We start from the raw sequence: 19,550 nt of genomic DNA, 5'->3' as shown, positions 1-19,550 counted from the left end.
GTTGATTATAAATACACATGCATAAATATTTATACAAATCAAGAGAGAATGAGAAGGGTCTTGACTAGTGTCATTTTGGGAGAAAGTAAGACAAATTTCTCTTGACAGGCTGTATTGTATTATGGCAACCATTTGGAGGTTTGGACAATAGCTAATTTTCTCAGTAGAGGTGAATGAATGGGAAGGTTTTAGGTGAGATAAATGCAATTTATTAGAACGAGTAACAGTTTAGTAGATGAATAGCCCTGACTGTATGTTTCTTCTGTATGTACATACTGCCAGAGCCAAGAAAAACAATCAAATTTTTGACTTCCGAATTCTGCCTTACCACTGTATTGCACTCAGTCATCTGTGGCTGAGTTAAGAATACGTGGTATGCTGTTTGTGGTAATGTATAATATAAATAGAACAAACTCATCTGTTTATGAAACCAGTGTATATTTTCTTTTTGATTCTTGTGGTGTCATATGCCTGATAAGCAAAACAATTCAAATAAGCTTTGTTTTTTGAGGTCTGTATAAAAAGGTTGGTGAAATACTGTTCATTTGCATTGAGAATTGTGGTTTGTTGAGTCTGAGCTTTCACATCATCTTTCACTGCTGACCATTTTAATTAGAGAGATACTCAAAATATGTACGTGTGATACTCATCACTGTGTGCAACGTGAGAGTAAAAGGAAAAGAGAAGCTATGTTCATTATACCAGAAGTGTTTTTAAGGGTTTACATTTTTAAAATGTAGTGCAAAACGGAAAGGGATCAAAACCTTTGGAAGTGTTACCAGACTGATAGGAGAGCCCAACATACTTTTGTTACTTATTCCAGAATATGAAACGTCTTTGCAAACATTTGAGAAATAAGGCTATGAACAGATTAGCAACCCATAAAGTCACTTTCATTTAAAAGAATCAACTTTGCAGAATACCTGAAAAGTGGGGGAAAAAAACAGAAAATAATCCTTTCCATTTACAAGATAGCAAGTCCAATAAAGTAATGAGGAAGCTCCTGTTGTAATAGTCTATATATAGAAAAAAATATAACTGGCACCTTGTGACATGCAAGTGCGTGACCACCATGTGTTCACTATTGGGACTCTTAAGTGTTTCTTAAAATGAAGCTGTCAGGTTGAGAAAAAGACCAACACATGCAGTCAGGGCACTGCAGGAAGGCAAAAAGTGGATTGGAGCCTTGCTTTACAGAGTACATTGATAATCAATATAGAGATGTGGATTCATTCCCTTCTGGGGAAAAAAAAAGGATGTGTAGGAACCAGCTCATGCTGATGGAATTGGTGACTGCATGGTCATAGTCCCTGTGACACCCGATCGCATCCCTCTTCTCTACTGTGAGTGCTAAAGGGATTTTTTCCTAATCTCTGCATGCCAAAAGAATCGTGGTCAAAGAACATAAAGGGTGATAGAAAGCTTCCCAAAAATTTCTTTTCTCCTAAAACGTGAGAATTTAGAAGCCAAAAGCATTGTTATTTTCCTCAAGAAACAGCAGTCCATTTTCATTGCCATTTTAAATCCTGAAGAGAGCATTGTGATGAGCTAGGCTGGTCAGTTGGGTTACGTTTCCTCTGGGAACTGTGATGCTCTTGCTGAGGCAGAGGTACCAGAGAGTCACGGGAGCAGATAACCCTCGGTTTCTTTTTCAGCTATACTCCAGGGTGCTGTCTGTGAGGAGGAGCTCTTGGGGGGCTAAGGAGGTTGCTGCGTCCATAGCGAGGCCCCTGGAGGTAGCCTTGTTCTGAGTCCTCAGCCTGCCAATGTTTCCTGCCTACTACATTAACACGGGCTGGACTCCAGGGCAGCAGCACCGGCATGTGGAGCAGTAGCACTCTCCCCTGCCATAGCTAAATCCCATACACACCTCGTGTAAGGGTTTGTACCCTTTTTTTTTTTTTTTTTTTTTTTTTTTTTCTCTCTCAGTGCCGCCCTGCCCACTCCAAGGTTTGGGGCAATGGCCAGGCTGTTCTGAGGGAGCAGCTTCTGAGAGGGAGAGAGCCCTGCCTTCCCCACCCCCACTCGGTCCAGAAATTTGGCACTAATTAAAATGTAAAGGCAGTAACTGTTTTAAAACCTTAATTCTCCATCATCACATACTCAGTAACGTGCCCTAAACAGCCTCTTTTGATCTGAGAGGTGCATATAAAACAAATTGTTTATGAAGTCTAGGCAAAATTTCTCACTGTAATAATTTGGAGCAAAATTCCACATTAATATGTGTAGGTTAATATGGGTTGTCACTGTATGGGAGTAATACCTTCCTGCTTTACTCAGGCCTGCCTTCTTGGGTTTCTCAAGGTGGCAAAAGCCACACTGTAAACATTTTTCTATTAAAGATGGCTTCAGCAGCTTACGTGTTTTAGGAAATACATTGACAGCTCCTTCTTCTTCCTCTGCAGCCTGTCACTGTCACATCAATGGCTCCTTCTCAGACATCTGTGACTCTCGGACAGGCCAGTGCGAGTGTAAAGCCAACGTGATTGGGCGCCGGTGCGACATCTGCCGGGTGAGTGACAAGAAGTGCTGTTTTCTTTCAATTATCTTCACTGTTTCTCATGACTAAAAACAGTTTTGGTTTGGAAAGTTTTTCTTTTTTGCTCATTTTTCACTTAAAGAACATATATGGGTTGTTCTTGTGTACAGAATGGTAAAATGGCTGGTTTTTAAATGTTTTCCAAAGGTTTTCTAGAACAAAACACAGAACATTGCATGCAAATATATTTTAAGCCTCACTGTACATACATTTTTATATGTGCTATGTACAATTTATATTCTGAATGCTTGTTATAAATAAATTAGTTAAAAGTATCGCAGCTCTGGGGGAAAATCCCTCTATGAAGAGAGTTGCAAAATATCTGATAGCGTCTGGTTTTCAGAAAAAGCAGGATGCTAGTTTACTTCTGCTGTGAATGGTCTGCTTTTATGTTTTTTCTTAGGGCTTCTTGTATTGTCCAAATAATGTATTCTTCTTTGGTGAAAGTGTCTTTTGCCTTGACGTTGTTTTGCTGTCTCATAAATCACCGCAAAAAACAGTGTTTCATGAACTTTCATAGAGTTTTCTTTAGGCTGATAAGAAATATGTTATAGCTGGCTGCACGTTTCTCTAGCTCAGCATGAGGACTTGTGGGTTAGGCCTGTGTCCTCGGAACACCTCCACATGTGTGTAATTTAAAGCACATAAATAATTCTGCAGAAATCACAAGGATCATTTTCACCCTGTGTGAACTGCGTAATTTCTGAAGAGGTTTGCTCGCACTCTATTTTCAACAGTATTTAAAGAGTCCATTCAAAGAGACATTGTTGGTATCAATGGAATTTGCACAGATTGCATAACATACACAGAAAATATGTCAAGCTTGTTGATACAATATTGGCCGTTGGTTGGAATTAATCTTTGTTTAGTACCGTGTTTCTACTGTCTTTATTCCTGTACTCTTTTATTTGCTGTAGTTTCATTATCTTTACTTTCTAACAGTGTTTACTTTTCATTCTTAAAGCCCAGCTACTTCTGGGCCCCAGAAAAGCTGTTTTGTATACCCTGTGGCTGCAGTGCTTTAGGATCCATGTCACTGCAATGTGATATGTCAGGAAGATGTATCTGCAAATCAGGATTCATGGGCAGACGCTGTGAAATCAGCAGACAGGTGCCTAAATTGAAAGAAAATGCACGAAGCAGTCAGCAGATCCGAGTCCCCCCTCGGAGATGGGGCGTCAGCAGTGCCAGTGGGTGCCCACGGGGTGCTTACCGGCCTGCTACTCCGGTAATCAGAAACTGTGTGCATTGCATGGGCTGAAATCTCATATTTACTTGTGTTTGGAGCTCCTGCAGACTTTTTTTTAATTCATAATACGTGTGCTATAATATATGAAATTATCAAGAAACGCACAGGCTCGGAAGACAGGCAGCCTTTTAGGATAGTTCCCCACTTCTAGGGCTTCTCATAGTGCAAATGACAATGTAGGCCAGAAGTCAAATAGCAGAGTAAGTCCATAAGCAGCACCATCAACAGCAGTATGCACAAAATGTATGGGTGATGTACATACATCAGTGGAATCAGTGAGTTTTTCATGGTCTTTGGCAGGATATGGCATCCTCTTCTAACAATTCAAGAACCAAAAGCTTAAGGAGTTTGTGAGAAGGATCAGCCTCAGAGGCAAAGTGTTAAGATCTAATCTTGAAATATCAAACATAACTGGTGTTAGTTCTTTTTAGTGAATATGGCCAGTTATCTGAGCCATTTTTAACCAAAGTGCCCATTACTTGAGTGTAATGCCCAAATGACAGCAGTATTAATTGTTTATCACATACCATCAAAGCAACTTATTTCCTAAAATGAAGTAATTATGATGCAACTGCTTCCAACAGAACAGTGTTTTAGGAATGTTATTTTTTTCCCTGCAACTCAAAACCTCCACACTTACCATACCAGGTTTGAAAAATACCTGGCAGTGTTTTCCTTCTTCAGCCAGACTCCGGGACTTGTGCCATATTTGCTTATATGGATTCCCTTGGAGAACATGAGCTTCACCCATTTAACATACATTATGTAACTGTGTTACCCACACAAACACTCAACATACACTGATACAGGGACAAAATATAACAACCAATTCAGAAAATTCATCATATTTCCTCATTGTCATCCAGGTTCTTATCTCTTGTTCAGTAAACGTGTTTCTTGGAATTTCCGTGTGTAAACAAGCTTCACTGAGGGCTTAACTGGGGAGTTAATCTTGGGGGTTTGCATGACTGATCAAAATCTCTTTGACCGTGCAGAGCTCATCACAGAATACAACCCAGCATGCTAGTTATCTTTTCTTCCTTCACACAGTGTGGAGTGCTAGTGTATCAGACTTTTTCTGGCTTTCACCCTTATAAACAGAATTTATTAGATGCTATCAAACTTTCTATTGAAAACTGAGCTGCATGCTGTGCTTTCACTGGATTAACCTGAATGTCTGTCCTGAGATTTCTGCATATGCACGTTTCTGTGTGTTTCTTCCTGTGGAAAAGAAATCTTTAGAGACAGTCTGTATATTTAATTGAACCTTGGAGTTTAGTTATATGAGTTTGAGTATTTCTTTCTCTCTGATACACCATGTTTTGTCATGCAGAAGTATATAGTTGGCAAAACATTTCAATATAGAATTTGGAAATGAAAATCAGTGTAATTCTTCCTTATACATATAATCAAGCATTTGCTTAGGTCCGTATGATTCTTCCAGCCAAATTCTGACCGTAGGTGTGGCCCTGTATTCTGATACCTGTCAGCAGATTCTCTATGTGAATGTGGAACTTCAATATTAACCTCAGAGATCGGATTTCAAGACTCTCACATGGCAATTGACCTACACAAGAGGTTAGGGGCTTCACTGTGGAACAAATTCATGCAAAATATAAGTCAGTGCAGCTCCACTGACTTGAAAAATCTGTACTGATGTATAGTAGGTAAAAATCTAACACCACATGCCTGGGTCACGCAGCAGGACATCGTAAAAGTAAATATTTTCCACTTTGTTCCATTTATATTCATTAGCAATGATCTTTTTAATATCTCATTTTTAACATTTTGGTTTCCTAGCGAAGTGTCTGATAGATTTTTACTATTAAATGTTGTAATATTAACTTCAAGTGAAGTTAGTAATATGATTTGGATTTCAATACTCTCTGAAAATCATCCTACCTGAAAAAAGGTAGGAAAGTACTCCCATTTTAAGTCACTCTACCTCCTAGGAGCCTCTGTTAGCTGGTGCAATGAAACCCATGCGATCTGTTGGTTAAAAGCTTCATGCAGAACTCCATATTACAGTGTACAAATGAGTATGCGTCTTCCCTTCTTTACAAGTATACTTTTTGCACTCCACTAGTGGAGTTAAGGAGGAAATTTATTACTATAGTTGATAACATCTATTCTGGTTCTGTAGGAACTTTACAGTAGTAATGCAAAAGAAAGCGAAGAATGAAAATAGAAGAGAAACAGAGGCTCGTTGATTACTTCTATCTTAGTCTTAGACCTAACCCAAAGACAGAGTTTTTATCTTAAAAATAGATCATTCCCATTATTTACTTGTAATGTACACAAATGCATTATATCTATGTTCCTCTAAAGTTGTTCCTAAGCATCATTCAAAAAAATTGCCCTCAAGTTACAGAATACTGTATACAGACATTGCCGCTGGTCAGAGGAGATAAAACTCTAGTTGTTCAGAGACTTTCCAGTTGAATCAATCTCCATTCATAGCTAAGAATTTGAATTCACTCTTTTAGCAACAAACTCTGCCTGACATAATCTTAGAACCCAGACACAGGATATGTATATGGCGCTGACATACATTCCGTCTCTTGTGGGAATTGTACTTGTGGAAATGCAACCTTATAGGAAATGCGTTACATTGCAGAGCATTCATTATAGCATCAGGTAACATTCTGAAATCTTTGTTCTTTTTTGGCTCTGTAGGGTATTTAGTGCCCTTGCCCCAGTGTTTTACCACTACAATTCGATCTGTTAAGAGTAGTATTTCAGTGATGAAGAGGAAAGAACCACCCTGATCTCCCTACACTCTCAGCTTTTCCTTTTTTCTCCTAACAATCATTCCATCTACTAACTGCTCTTCCTCTCTCTGTGGCAGCCTGAAACATTTGGCTTACAGTCTTCAAGAGGATGTGTTCCCTGCAACTGCAACTCTTTTGGTTCTAAGTCCTTCGACTGTGATGGAGATGGACAGTGCTATTGCCAGCCTGGAGTGACAGGAAAGAAGTGTGACCGCTGTGCTCATGGATTTTACAACTTTGAAGAAGGAGGCTGTACTCGTATGTAAACTCTTTGCAGCCAATTGCAGATTTATTTGTTTGGTTGGTTTTTTGTTTATTTATTACTAAGATTCTAGTTGGGCTGGTTTTGGATTGCCTAACAAATTTTCCTGACGGGTAGATATTTTCATAGACAGCCCTGTAAATCAGTCAATTGGCAAGGATGGCGATTGGCAAGAACAAAAGACCCAAGTAATTCCTGCTATTTTAAGGTCAGTTTATGGCTAATCTACCACATCTAGAAGGAACAGGCATGTCCTTTCCTCCAAGTACCTTCTGCCAAGTACACATCAGCTTGAAGGGATGTGAACGGAAAAAAAAAGAAAGAAAAATCCCTTTGCTTATAGTTTTATCCCAAACCTTTTCACTGTCCTTACATGGTTGATCCTTTTTTAGTAAATTTCTATACAGTAATATTTAGAATCTTGCTTACTTGTATACTTCTTGTGTACAAGATCTTCCAATAAAATTCCTCCACTATGTCCCTTGTGGAAACACATGAAAAGTATGCTTTTTCAGATGCTGAAACTCTAGCATCAGACATAAATAGATCCAGCCACTTCTTTACATTTATGTTTGTCCTTTTGGACATTAGGTCAAACACTGAAATGAATGCTTCCTGTCCTTAAAGGAGTACAGACTGCTACATCGAAAAAAACCTAATCTATACATCTCTTCACAGGGAAATATCCATCTTTGCTAATAGAACTGTATTTTTAAAGGCTCTTAGACTCATTTAGGTGTGATCACGGGTGACGTAGATAGTTGTCTAGTGCAGCTGCCTGCTGGGACGCAAGAGTGGCAATGGCTCCACAGCATTCTTTGCTGATGGCAGAGTGCTATAAAGCCAAGGGTATTGCTGCTATTATTCTTCAGGCAGAAGCCATATTCTTTCCAGAAGCAGAAATCACCATGCCCAATATCCTATCCCTCCTCCTTTCCCATCTGGAATGGCAGCAGAAGCAGCAAGCCTAGCTCTCTTCCCTTTTTTTACTCCTTTTTTTTAATGGAAGGAGCATCAAGGCCTCAAGACCCACATCTGTGCAGTAAAATTCAGTTTCACCTGTAGTGCTGATAAACCTTGAGTCAGGCTGGATTACAGATCATATTTGAAAACATTACTCTATGGTATTGTTTTCCATGGGAAGGAAAGGCTCAGAAAACGTCTACCACCTTGAAAAGTGCAAACATGTTGGCACCTTGGAAAAAGGAAAGATTGGTTCACAGGCTCATTGATGAGAGAGCTTGAAACAAAATGCAAACGGTAACTGCAGTCCTAAAGCCCTTAGCACATATACGGAGCAAAAAAGATACTATAGTTTACCTTCATGATTAGTCTCTTATTCTAACATTTCACAGTTTAAAAGCACGTCACTATTGTTAATTGTTGCAAAATGTTGTTGATTTCATACAATTGGGGAAGGAAAATGAGAGGGCGATTAACGAGATTCCACATTAAAATTTTAACTGCTCTCTTGGCAAACATGAAATGACAGAGTTTAAGGAACAGCGACAAAATGCAAAAGTAGTGTAAATCCAAACAATATTTTAAATAGAAATGTATTTGCCTGAGGTCATCAAATATTTTAAATAACCACAACAGCTAAAGATGTTCAGAAAATTCAGATTTTTAAAACTTCCAAAGTTAATACAACAGATGGAGAGGAATTCTATTTTCAAATTGCTGTTTTTTCCCCACTTATTTTTAGTAAACTTTTTATGTATTCCTTCAAATGACAAAAAAGGGATTAAATTATGAATCACAGAGAAAATCAGAAATTTAATAAAAATATATCAAATCATGCTAGGAAGAAAGGGCACAAAAATGAATTCCACAGTGACAGTTAAGTATTGAATAAAATATTGGACCTCTTTTATCTAGCATTTATCCAAAAGGAATATAATTTCTTTTTTTTTTTTTCTTGTGCAATAAAATACCATAAAGCCTAAAAAAGAACCCCTAAAGCATCATCGGTTAGCATTGACATTCTAGCAGCAAAGATACAAAAGAGGTTCCTATTTCACTATTGCTTGCAACAAATGTGTTGTATTTTTTCCATATTCTTTTTAATAATGATAAAAGTAAAAATGAAAAAAATATTGGTGTATCGCTTTCTTCCCCTCCATGCCTTTTGAACCAATTTTGTGTAAGAGCTGTAATCCCATAGAAGAGCTGTCACATCCAAAGGCCTCAGTCTCCCAGTAAGAGATGTATTCTGAAACATCTTCAAGCCACAGTGTGTCAAAAGATTTTACGTAGCATGCAAAATGTCTTGTTCCTGGCATGATAGAGGCAAAACTTACTGTCTTCTTTGCATCAGTTACCTTATTTTGAAAGCATTGATGGGGAAAAATAAAGGTCACTTCTTATTTGAACTATAGATATGAGTTCTATCTTTGCACATCTCTTACTTCAACTGAGAGTAAGACTAGAAAGAATTTCATACACTAAAGGCAATGAACGTTGTGTTACACTGCCCTATAAACACCTAAGGAACAGGTTATCACTCAGAGAGTCATGGTTTGCTTATGATGCTTTTGCTTTGACCTCAGGGGTAATGTTGACAGTGGGTATGAAAATAACCATGCACCAGTTCTGCTCCTCCAAGAAATCAGGTGTCTTGTGACCCATAACTACTGACCACTTACATACCTTGAATCGGCATTTACCACCAATGAGTTGTTCACTTAATAATGCTTTAAGAGCAAAGATCTCTTTTGGAACCACTTCCAAAACCAAAGTATTTTTCGTTGAATAAAATCTGCAAAGAATCCAAGTTTCCTGTGAAGAGGCACACTGTTGATGTCCTCCCAAGACAGAATACATGTAATCTGAAAAAAAGAGAGTAGAATGGGAAAAAGAAACTGAAACACCTTTTTTGCCCTTTAAGAAGAGTCTGCTTACAGCAGCAGAAATTTCAGGAGGTTGGCTCGGATTGGTGGAGGAGGTTAAATACACTGCAGGTTCCCTGCACAGGGGGCTCAGAGGCAGTCAGGTGGCTTCTTGCATAAGCCAGCATGGGCCCATGAACTGTACAGCGGTACTCTTGCAGCCGTGTCACGTGAGTGCACCATCTCAGAAGCCTCTGCACTTCTACAGTCGGTGCCTGTATTTTTCCCATTCTGTTCTCATTGCAGTTACTTCCACCTCAGTCAACCTGTGTTGCGTTGCTCCTGGTCTGGATTTCTCTGGGTTTACCCAGCCTTTCCTGCCTCACTGTGTCTGCAGATAACTGAGAGTTCCCAGTATGGTAAAGGCTTTGGTGGAATGATCCTAACCCTGTTAGGGTCTGCTCTCCAGGTGTCACATAAAGGGGTAACTTTTCCTCTGCTTTATTTTTTTCTGTCTCCCATAAAGCCTGTGAGTGTTCACGTTTTGGTAATAACTGCGATCCCATCAGTGGCCGCTGTATCTGCCCTCCCAATACTGTTGGAGAGATGTGTGACAAATGCGCACCAAATTACTGGGGCCATGACATTGTCAGTGGCTGCAAGGTGAGTGGATCTGTCTTTTCCCTATGTGTGTTACCCCTTTCCCATAGGGTAAATACAGTAATTTGTAGCTGGAACACAATTTTAGCTTTGGAAATCATGGTTTGTCTCTGCACTGCGAGTTTTGGTGTCAGACTGTGGTGTAAATGTTGGCAATCTGTTACTGAGTGCTACAGATCCTCTGTCTCAGGTATGCAGCCTGTAACACGGAACACCCCATTTATACTGCTGTTATGCTGAGTCAGTGTCCTGCTTGAGCCTGGTTTCTTTCATTATAGCTGTGTTTAATGTGATTGAGGAGATTACCACATTATTGTAAAATATATATAGATGTATAGTTACAGGTAACTGACAGTGCCTTTGCAGCACAAATTTACTTTGGCCCTAATTGTGATATCACTGGGAATTTGTACTCGAAGTTTACCTGAGAAGGGCTTCAACTTGTGCGTAAAAGACAGTGAAGAAAGAAGAAAAGAAACAGCCACGTTAGGTGTAAAATACACTTTCTTTCTGTGTTCTTAAAGTGGAAATAAACCTTCTCATTAGCCTGTAAATCCTTCTTATTCCAGTGTTTGACACAGTTAAAAAAAATTCTGAATGGGAGCGAAGAAGGGAGAAGAAATAGGAAAACGATAGTATATCAGAGAGGCCATGAAAGCTGTTGTTAATGTCCTACTCTTGAGTTAAAGGGGGCAGTATTCGGTTAAGGTTGAGAACCGGTGACTATGAATATTGTGCAAAGTTCAAATGCCTTCTCCTCTCTGCCATTCTCATTGATGGTGAGGGATTTATAGTACTGCTGCAATTACTCCAAAAAACTATGTCTTGTCTGAACATGGTCATACACCATTAATGCTCTTTCTTAAAAAGCTGTTTGTCATGTAGCTCAGGCTGCAAACTAATTATCAAGAATGATTTCTCTTTTGTACATATGGAAAACTCCTCTTGTGAAACCTCTGCTGTGCTGCTGTGATATAGACTCTTGGCTTCTGAAACCAGTCTAATGAGGTTGAAGACCTCTGTCTGAGCTCTGAGTATTTTCTCTGATTGTCTTTTATGTGAGCACATTAGTATGGCAATTCCATGGCACCATCTAAATTAATAATGATCTATCAGCCCACATCTCTTTCAGTATATTGCAGCTAATTTCTGCAAAGTGAGATGTGAATCTCCTGCTTGCGCTCTTTGCAGAACATTTCCCCCGTCGTAACTCAGGGGGATAGAGAGCATTGCATAAAACTGCTTGCTTGCAAAACAAACATAACATCTGATTGTAATTTAAGTTTTGATATTGCATACCAAGCTATTTCAATGTATGGTGAACAACTGGCTTTCTAGGCTTTATGTTCACATATATCTTGTAGAATAAGTTTCTTTCTGTCAGAAGCTTTTATTTCTTAGGTTAGGTAATAGTCTAGCAGTCTAACATTTAACATTAGTTAAATAGTTTATCTGGCATTCAGTAAAGATTAAATTTGAATGTTTCCTGTATATAATCACCTTCTTTATAAATGGTCTTTTCAGATCGGAAGAAAGGTGCTTTAAATATTCATGTAATAAACAGTTGTGCTTAGAAACTGAATCCATGTTTTCCTCCTCTCTTTTTCATCTTTGTGTCCTTAATTTTAGCAAGTCTATCCATGTCAGTTACTGTGGTAACCTGTACTACTGGCACTGAGTTTGCTTCTGCAAGCTGAACTTCTCCATATGAGATTCTGGTCACGCCAGTGATCACAGCAAATGTCCTGTGCTAACTTTGCAGTACAGTCACAGTAATAACACTGAGGGATTCTTCTGTTCTTTGGAAGCCTGCAGCTTTCCCTGCTACTTACTTCTGTACTCAGTATCTAGACCCCCTGGCAAATCATCTATTTCTATCCTTACCTGCCTGCGCAAGTCTCATTCTGTGAGCAAGTTTGCGTCCCAGTACCCCACGTGACTACATCTCTATCCCTTACCGTGTAAATTACTGTCATCTAAGAGTCCTGTTTGTACAAATAAGATAGTTACCTGTCTGATGGATGAGTAAGAAATATTGAACTAGATTCCACTGGGACCACTGCCCCTGAGCAATTCTAATTTTAGCAAAGTGGTCTGAACCTACCCTGCAGAGGATTTATGTAGAAAGCACTTTTTAGAGAGCACTTCTAGTTTTTAAGTTAATTTTGTCTGCAAAGTATCCCAGTGTCTTGACCCTTATGGATTTATTTGATTTCGCTGCCTAACTTATCAGTGGTAAGTAATATCTGTTCAAAAAGAAAACAGTGTTGTAAATGTATTTAGTGTAATTGCTTGACCCTTGTTGAATAAAGATAAATGCCTAGCCTTATAATTCAGATACATTACCTTCGGACAGCGGAAATTCACTGCTGTAGTTTATTTATAGATACTTGAAACAGGTGATTTGCTTTTTTGTTGTTTTTGTTTGGTTGGTTTTTGGAATTTTTTTTTTTTTTTTTTGCAAAGCACAATTGCAATTTTCTCCTTGTTTCTCTCGTTTTTAGCCCTGTGACTGCAGCCTCATTGGAGCCCTGAGTTCTCAGTGTGACTTAAATACAGGCTGTTGCTTCTGCCGCCCTGAATTCTCTGGGGATAAATGCACTGAGTGCAGGTTGGGTTACTGGAATTACCCACAATGTGTTGCTTGTCAGTGCTTCCTGGCAGGGACTGATCCACAGAGCTGTGATACAGAGATGGGGAAGTGTTCATGCATTGATCATACTGGCCAATGCAGCTGCAAGGTAGGACAACAAAGCTTGTAAGCTGATCTTCTACCTGCTGAGAAGTTTATTCCAAAATTCACTGACATTTGTACTTGCCTGTTCCAACAATGTATGCAAACAAATCTAGTTGTCGTTCACAGTGCATTTGCTAACTGCTGTGGGAGGAGTCTAACATAAAGAAAAACTTGAGTGCTTATCAGTTGCTTTTTCACACACTAGCACTTGCCAGGATAGCATCCTCTTAGGCTCTTCTCTCACTTTGTATTTCTTCTGGTTCTTACAGAACTGTCACCAATTTAACCCCATTCAATACAATTCTTGTTCAGATAGTTGGCAAATTAAAAGCAAACACATCAGTAATAACAGTATGCCACAGTGCTAGTTCTTTTATATTACATTGACTTAGAGGGAGTCAATACTGATCATTTTATGAGTAGAATTCACTGCAGTAGTATCCATTCTTCTGAGAAGACTACATCCAATTCAGGATCACTAAAGCAAAGACTTTTGGCACCATTACCCACAGCATTCTTATTTGGAATTGTTCTTGAAAGAACAGCACACTTAGGTGGTTTGAAAATTGGCTGGATTGCTGGGCTTAAAGGGCAATAACTGGTGGTTTGACACGCAGTCAGTAGCCAGGAAGCAGAGTATCCCAGAGCCAATACCTTCATCAGTGACACAGATGACAGAATTCACCATCAGCAGCTTTGAGAATATTGCTGATTTGAAGGAGGTGGAGGGTGACATGCTGAACAGTAGAACTACAATCTACAGTGTCCGTGAAAAGCTTGATGATTGGGAAAATAGAAAGGTCATGAATTGGAGTGGAATAACCTCAAGAATCACTACAGTTTGGGAGGAAAAAGGCTGAATGGTAATCCTGCTGAAAAGCACATACAGGCTTTGGGGAATGGCAAACTGAATATAAGCCAACCATCTACTCTCATTGTAAATAAGGGAAACTGCCTACTGAGCTGGGTGCATTGATCATACTGGCCAATGCAGCTGCAAGGTAGGACATCATGAAGAGCATGACCAGAAGAGGAAAGTCTTTTTCCCGCTCTACTCAGTGCTGGTAAGACTGCACTTGGAAATGGTGTCCAGTTTTAGGACCTGATTCAAGACTGTAGTTGAGAAACTGGAGAGGATCCAGAGAAGGGCTATGAAGAGACTTAGAGCAGATAATCTGTAAGGATATAATGAGAGGACTGGACTCATTTAGTCTGTGAAAAATAGAGCCTAAGAGAAAAAGCAGTTGCAGCCTACAGCCACTTCAAAGAGTAGCTGATGGAGTCGAGCCCTTTCTGATAGTAGCAAAAGATGTGAAAAGGGACAACAGCTGCAAATGGCAGCTTGAGAATTTTGGGTTAGACATTAGGAAAAAAAATCACTGGGAGGGTTATGCAGCACTGGAACAGATTATGTGGAAAGGCTGTGAAATCCCCATTCTTGGAGGTTTTCAAGAATTGGCTAGAAAGAGGTGTGGGTAACTTGATCTAGTATTGGTGATAGTCCCGCTTCAAGGAGGAGGTTTTTAAAAGTGACCTCTAGAGATTCCTTCTGTGGTTTTGATTCATTCTTTTTCAGGGACTGTATTGACACAAAAAGCTAGTAAAATGGAAGGATGAATTTAAAAGGTTTAATTGCCAGGTAGTTCTTTTGTTTAATGGGCACCAGTCACTTCATTCTGAGTTTAAAGGATAGACTCAATGGAGAAACTGTAGACTAAATGAGATTGGAAGGGACCTATGGAGGTCATCTAGTCCAGTGGCTTGTTTGAAAGACATTGCTGAGGCAGTATTTCCAGGGATGGGAATTTCACAGCCTCTTGGTGCAAACTTCTTGACCACCCTCCTGTTTTTCTAGTGTATTTGAACAGAAAACATCATGTTCTATTTCACAAATGCTGATTCATTTGATGGTGAGACCATAAGAAAGTTGGAGTTGATCACATGGACCATCTGAGTAAAACTCAGCCTAATGAATTTGTCCTATATCATCCTCTGAAATGGAAAAATAGAATTATCTCAATTCTTTCAGCCTCTCCTGACACGTGATGTGCTCCAACCCCTCTAACCATCTTGGTGCCCCTTTTCTTGATTAGGTCCAGTAGGTCAATGTCTTTCATGTAAGCTCTTGTGAGTACTAAGTAGAAAGAATGGGGGGTTATGGCATTTTTAAATAGAAATGTTTCTTTCTTGATTCTTTTAAGGGTAATATAGTTAATTCTATGTTTCTGTGAGTGCAAATTAACAGTATATATTTAGCTGATAATTAATGATAAGAAACTGCAATTGACATGAAACAGAATGCAAAGCAAGTAAAATTCACAATTTATGACAGAAAATGGACAAATAATACTGAATTAAGTCAGCAGATTTTTTTTTTTTTCTCCAGAATTTAAGTCTAAGGTTGAATTTAAATCTAGGGTTGGTTAACCTTTTGTGTAACTTTTTTGAAAGAGTTATATATTGCAGAAGCTAGATTTTTATAAAATGGTAATCGTTCCCATTTAAACCTGCTGTTATAGCTGCAGAAATGAGCTTTCAAAGGCTCAGGAGCCCCTTTGTCATCCCTGACAAAAAGCAGCAAAATCTAAGCGAAATACAATGCAGGCACATTTGCTGATAGAGTTACATGTGGAAATGAGGGTTAAAAATGGTAAATCCTCAGGGATAATGTTGGTTTCCTGTATAAGCTTTGGAAAGTTGAATTTGTTTTTTAGATTGGCTTCTTCACATTACTCTCAAGAGAAAAAAATGGGAGGGAAGAAAAGCCAACAAATGCTTTCATATTGGTGATTTTTTTAAAATACATTGGTCTCAGTATGAAAATGGTTTTAAAAGGCTATGCATAAATTACTGTGTATCTGGCCCTATCTGGTATAGCTTTTTATTTGAACTAATTGAAAAATGAAAATAAAAGCATTGACATTACAAGTGTGAAACATTTCAGCCTTGTTAATACTGTTCAGTGATGTGGAAAACAATCACGAAGAGGGAAAAGCTTTTCTCTACAATATTTCCATTAAAATATGTTTTTCAACAAGAACATTTAGTACTGTACCTTAAACATTCTAACTTGTCAAAGCTAATTCCTATTAAACAAAAGGCTTGATAAATCCTGGCAATTTCAGAAGGACATATTTTTTCTTGTCTTATCAATCTGTTATTGAGCATGTCATGCCCAAAGTGCCATTTGATTTTTCTGTGCTTACGACTGTCAGTATGAAGCCGGCATCCATTGCTCAGAGCTATTCAGTGGCTACAAATGCAAATGCCTCAATTACATTAATTGTATATGTTTGCATACACACATGATAAGAAGTTGGAAAGTTCCTTGAATATTTCCTTGCAGTTATTATTTCTTTCTGCACCCTGTTATTATCATTACTGTATGATTTTCTTTTTCTTATTACTACCTGGAAATAAATCTTGCTGTTTTTTTTAAATATTCTCTCTCTTCCAGGTTAATGTGGAAGGTGTCCACTGTGACAGGTGCAAGGCTGGTACATTTGGCCTCTCTGCCAGAAACCCACTTGGCTGCAGCAGTTGCTATTGCTTTGGCCTGACTACACAGTGCAGTGAGGCAAGGGGGCTGATTCGCATGTGGGTGAGTAGGAAACTGCTGAGCCATGTAATGCGGTAATGTTGTTTCCTGCTGGCATCTTTTAGTCAGGCACTGAGAGGTAGCTAGAAAATGGCCAAACATTTAAGCAATCATTTTCCTCTTTATACTTTGAGAAGCGGAGAGAGCAGTATGTTCCATTAGACAATCAGGGTTAAAGCATTAAAAGTAAATAAGTAGATAAGAAAACCAGTGATAGGATAGCTGGCGTCAAGCCAAAGTAAAGCTATTAAAACCTAGGGAAGGGCAAGCTAGTTGTTGGGGAAATTATGCAGTCCAGTGCATTGAAACATAATCTCTGGTATATGATACACAGTTTACCCAGGTGTATTAAAGGGTCGCAGATGCTTGTTGTACAGCATAGATTTCCCATGGTTCAATTAATCTGTTTATTTTCATTCTGGTTTGTTTTGTTTTTTTTTTTTTAATTGAAAAAAAAAAAAGGGTTTATTAAAGCTCTGTTTGAATCCAAGAATGGGAGGGTATAATCCATCAGAGCAAACAAAGAGCTCTCCACCTTTTTGTGGAAGAGGGCCTTGAGACCCATGCTGGACTGACAAATAAGGCAGGCTGGATGTCTCCATTTATCTGTTCAACAAGCGCAAAACACACATTGAGACCACTGCTGTCCATCGCTGCTGTGCCAGCTCCTCAGTTACATTCTGGAAGAGCTGTTTCTAATGGGAAATGACTAGTTTGGTCCCCATGTATGCTCAGTCACATCTCTGCTAGAAAGCACGTCAACCGTAGAGGGAATGTCTGCCTAATGCAAATCAGCCAAAGCACCTGACTTGTCATGCACAAGCATCAATTGGGTAAGGATGCTTTAGGCTGAAATCAAGGTGTGATCTCGTACTAAAGAGTTCATATGTCTTGGTTAAAGTAATATGAATAGCACCCATTCTCCCCTTCATTGTTCAAGCCAATAGCACCTCTTTCCCTTCCCAGTGGATGAAGTGATTTATCATGGTCTGACCTAGTTTTCCTCATTATTTCAGTTTTACCCATCATATGCTGGTAGGCTGGAGATGAAAGGCTGTAAAAGGCTGACAAGTTATAAAATTTAATCAAGTTCCATGACAGCAACAGTTCTGGAAAATTGTGCTTTGACCTTTGTGGCAGCACAAAGCAGGAACATAGTTTAAACCTCCTGATTATTTTGTGTCTCTTGATTAATTTCCTTTCCTATTTATGGTCATATCTAAGTAAGTGTGTGTCCACGTCTCATCTAGTTTTTGGTACTACGATCTATTTCAAAATTGATTCAGAGTTGTAACTGAGTGAGACTGGGTTCTGCCAGCTGCTAGTGACTATTTTGGATACTCGCAGGTGCTTCCAATGGCATTAGACATGTTTAAACAAGCAAATCCTGTCTTATAAGACAATAAGGCAAGGCTGATCTGAAATTCAAATGTGTTGACCACTTTCTTGATGTCTAAAGTAGTAAACAGTAAAATAGGGTTGTGGTAGCAACTCAGGAAATCTCACTTAGGGCTGGCAATGTTAGGAATGCTTCCATGTCTGGTCAGTCCATAGATGCTGCTGTAAATGGAAATACCAAAATGCTTAAAGTACAGTACAGGGCTTGATTGATTCCTCATTACCTGATACCTGTCTTGTAAACAGCGTGTTGATGGGATGACTGTTAGATATATAACTCTGCATTTGTTTTCTTTGTTTTCCTCACTCTTTAGGAGAAAGCAATTTTGATACCAGCCCTTTGCATTTGTGCACACGCTTCCTGTGATACTTTCATCTGCACAGAATTACTAAGACTCTTATTACAGTTTTTGATCAAAATAATGATTTCTATGTAATGCTACTGAGACTCTCAACAAGTCTAAGAAAATTACAAGCATCTAAGTGGCATCCTTATATTTTTCATTAAATCTGAATTTAGAGTTACAGAACCCCTGAGCCCTCACTCTCTGCATATTGCATGCAGAACACTTAGCTTGACTATTGTGTAAAAGTACCAGGGACTCAGGCACTGTGTTCCACAGCCCCAGTGATGTATATAATAAGTGTTGGTGAGAAGTATGCTTCTTTGTAAGGTACATTTCTCACAGTCCGAACAGAAGAGGCCCGACACTGAAATAGCACTATGAAAATCGCTTCAATAAAATTCTTGGGATCACTTGCTGATGAAACTATTTTAACCAGTGCTAGTACACTCTTTGTTAACATGAGGACGAGGTGCAAAAGGCTTGAGGGGGAAGTCATTATTATCACTCTTTATACCTGAAGGAGCAGTAAGACTGTTTTGTGACAAATTGCTCATGATGTGAAATGAAATTACCTAGAAATAATTTTTTAAAGAGTTAGAATTTAAAGACTAGCACTTCATGGGGAAAAATAGACTTGATTTTCTTCTTGATTTTTTTGAATATGTATAGGTGACCTTGAAGCCAGAGCAAATGATTCTACCACTGGTGGATGAAAAGCTTCAGCGCAGCACTCTTTCAGGGATTGCATTCCAGCCTCCTGAAATAGTAGCAAATATAGAACAGGTGATGCAGGATCTTCGGTCAGAACCTGTTTACTGGAGACTTCCAGAGCAGTTTGAGGGACGAAAGGTAAACATAAAATTCCACCGAATACCGACATGGATTTATATATTTTTTTTTAATCTTAGGTTTGTATTTTGCAATGCCTTTTCTCCCTTCCAATAAGCATGCCACCACACAGTGGAAGGTACTTCAAAAGAAAATAAATGCCATTCCATTATTAAAGATTATTTGCTCCGTTATCATGGAAATTTGTAAGTCTGTAACAAAACCACTATTTTAAAATATATATATTTACAGACAGTAATATGTAATATTTTTCCACAAGATAGATTCTCTCATAAAAATGTTATTTGAAAAAATAAGCTGCATTAATTTAAT

At 38.7% G+C, this 19,550-nt stretch overlaps 1 protein-coding gene across 5 annotated transcripts in view; it reads left to right on the top strand.

Annotated features, from left to right (window-relative positions):
• Positions 1–19,550, top strand: part of LAMA2 (laminin subunit alpha 2) — a 373,593-nt gene that overhangs the window by 239,974 nt on the left and 114,069 nt on the right. For 3 of the 5 annotated variants that reach the window (XM_087775776.1, XM_087775775.1, XM_087775774.1), the window contains exons 20-26: positions 2,406–2,512; positions 3,504–3,767; positions 6,637–6,817; positions 10,176–10,312; positions 12,814–13,050; positions 16,504–16,647; positions 19,059–19,238. In XM_087775776.1, the coding sequence (XP_087631902.1) occupies positions 2,406–2,512; positions 3,504–3,767; positions 6,637–6,817; positions 10,176–10,312; positions 12,814–13,050; positions 16,504–16,647; positions 19,059–19,238 (1,250 nt within the window). The remainder of the gene's footprint in view (positions 1–2,405; positions 2,513–3,503; positions 3,768–6,636; positions 6,818–10,175; positions 10,313–12,813; positions 13,051–16,503; positions 16,648–19,058; positions 19,239–19,550) is intronic. The other 2 variants (XM_087775778.1, XM_087775777.1) reach the window with 1 other exon arrangement.

This window comes from Nipponia nippon, unplaced genomic scaffold (genome assembly GCF_047370975.1).
Source record: "Nipponia nippon isolate SJK-2023a ecotype South Korea unplaced genomic scaffold, ASM4737097v1 scaffold_4, whole genome shotgun sequence".
Classification (NCBI taxonomy): domain Eukaryota; kingdom Metazoa; phylum Chordata; class Aves; order Pelecaniformes; family Threskiornithidae; genus Nipponia; species Nipponia nippon.
The sequence above is the reverse complement of the archived record's forward strand: the minus strand, read 5'-3'. Positions and strand labels throughout refer to the sequence as shown.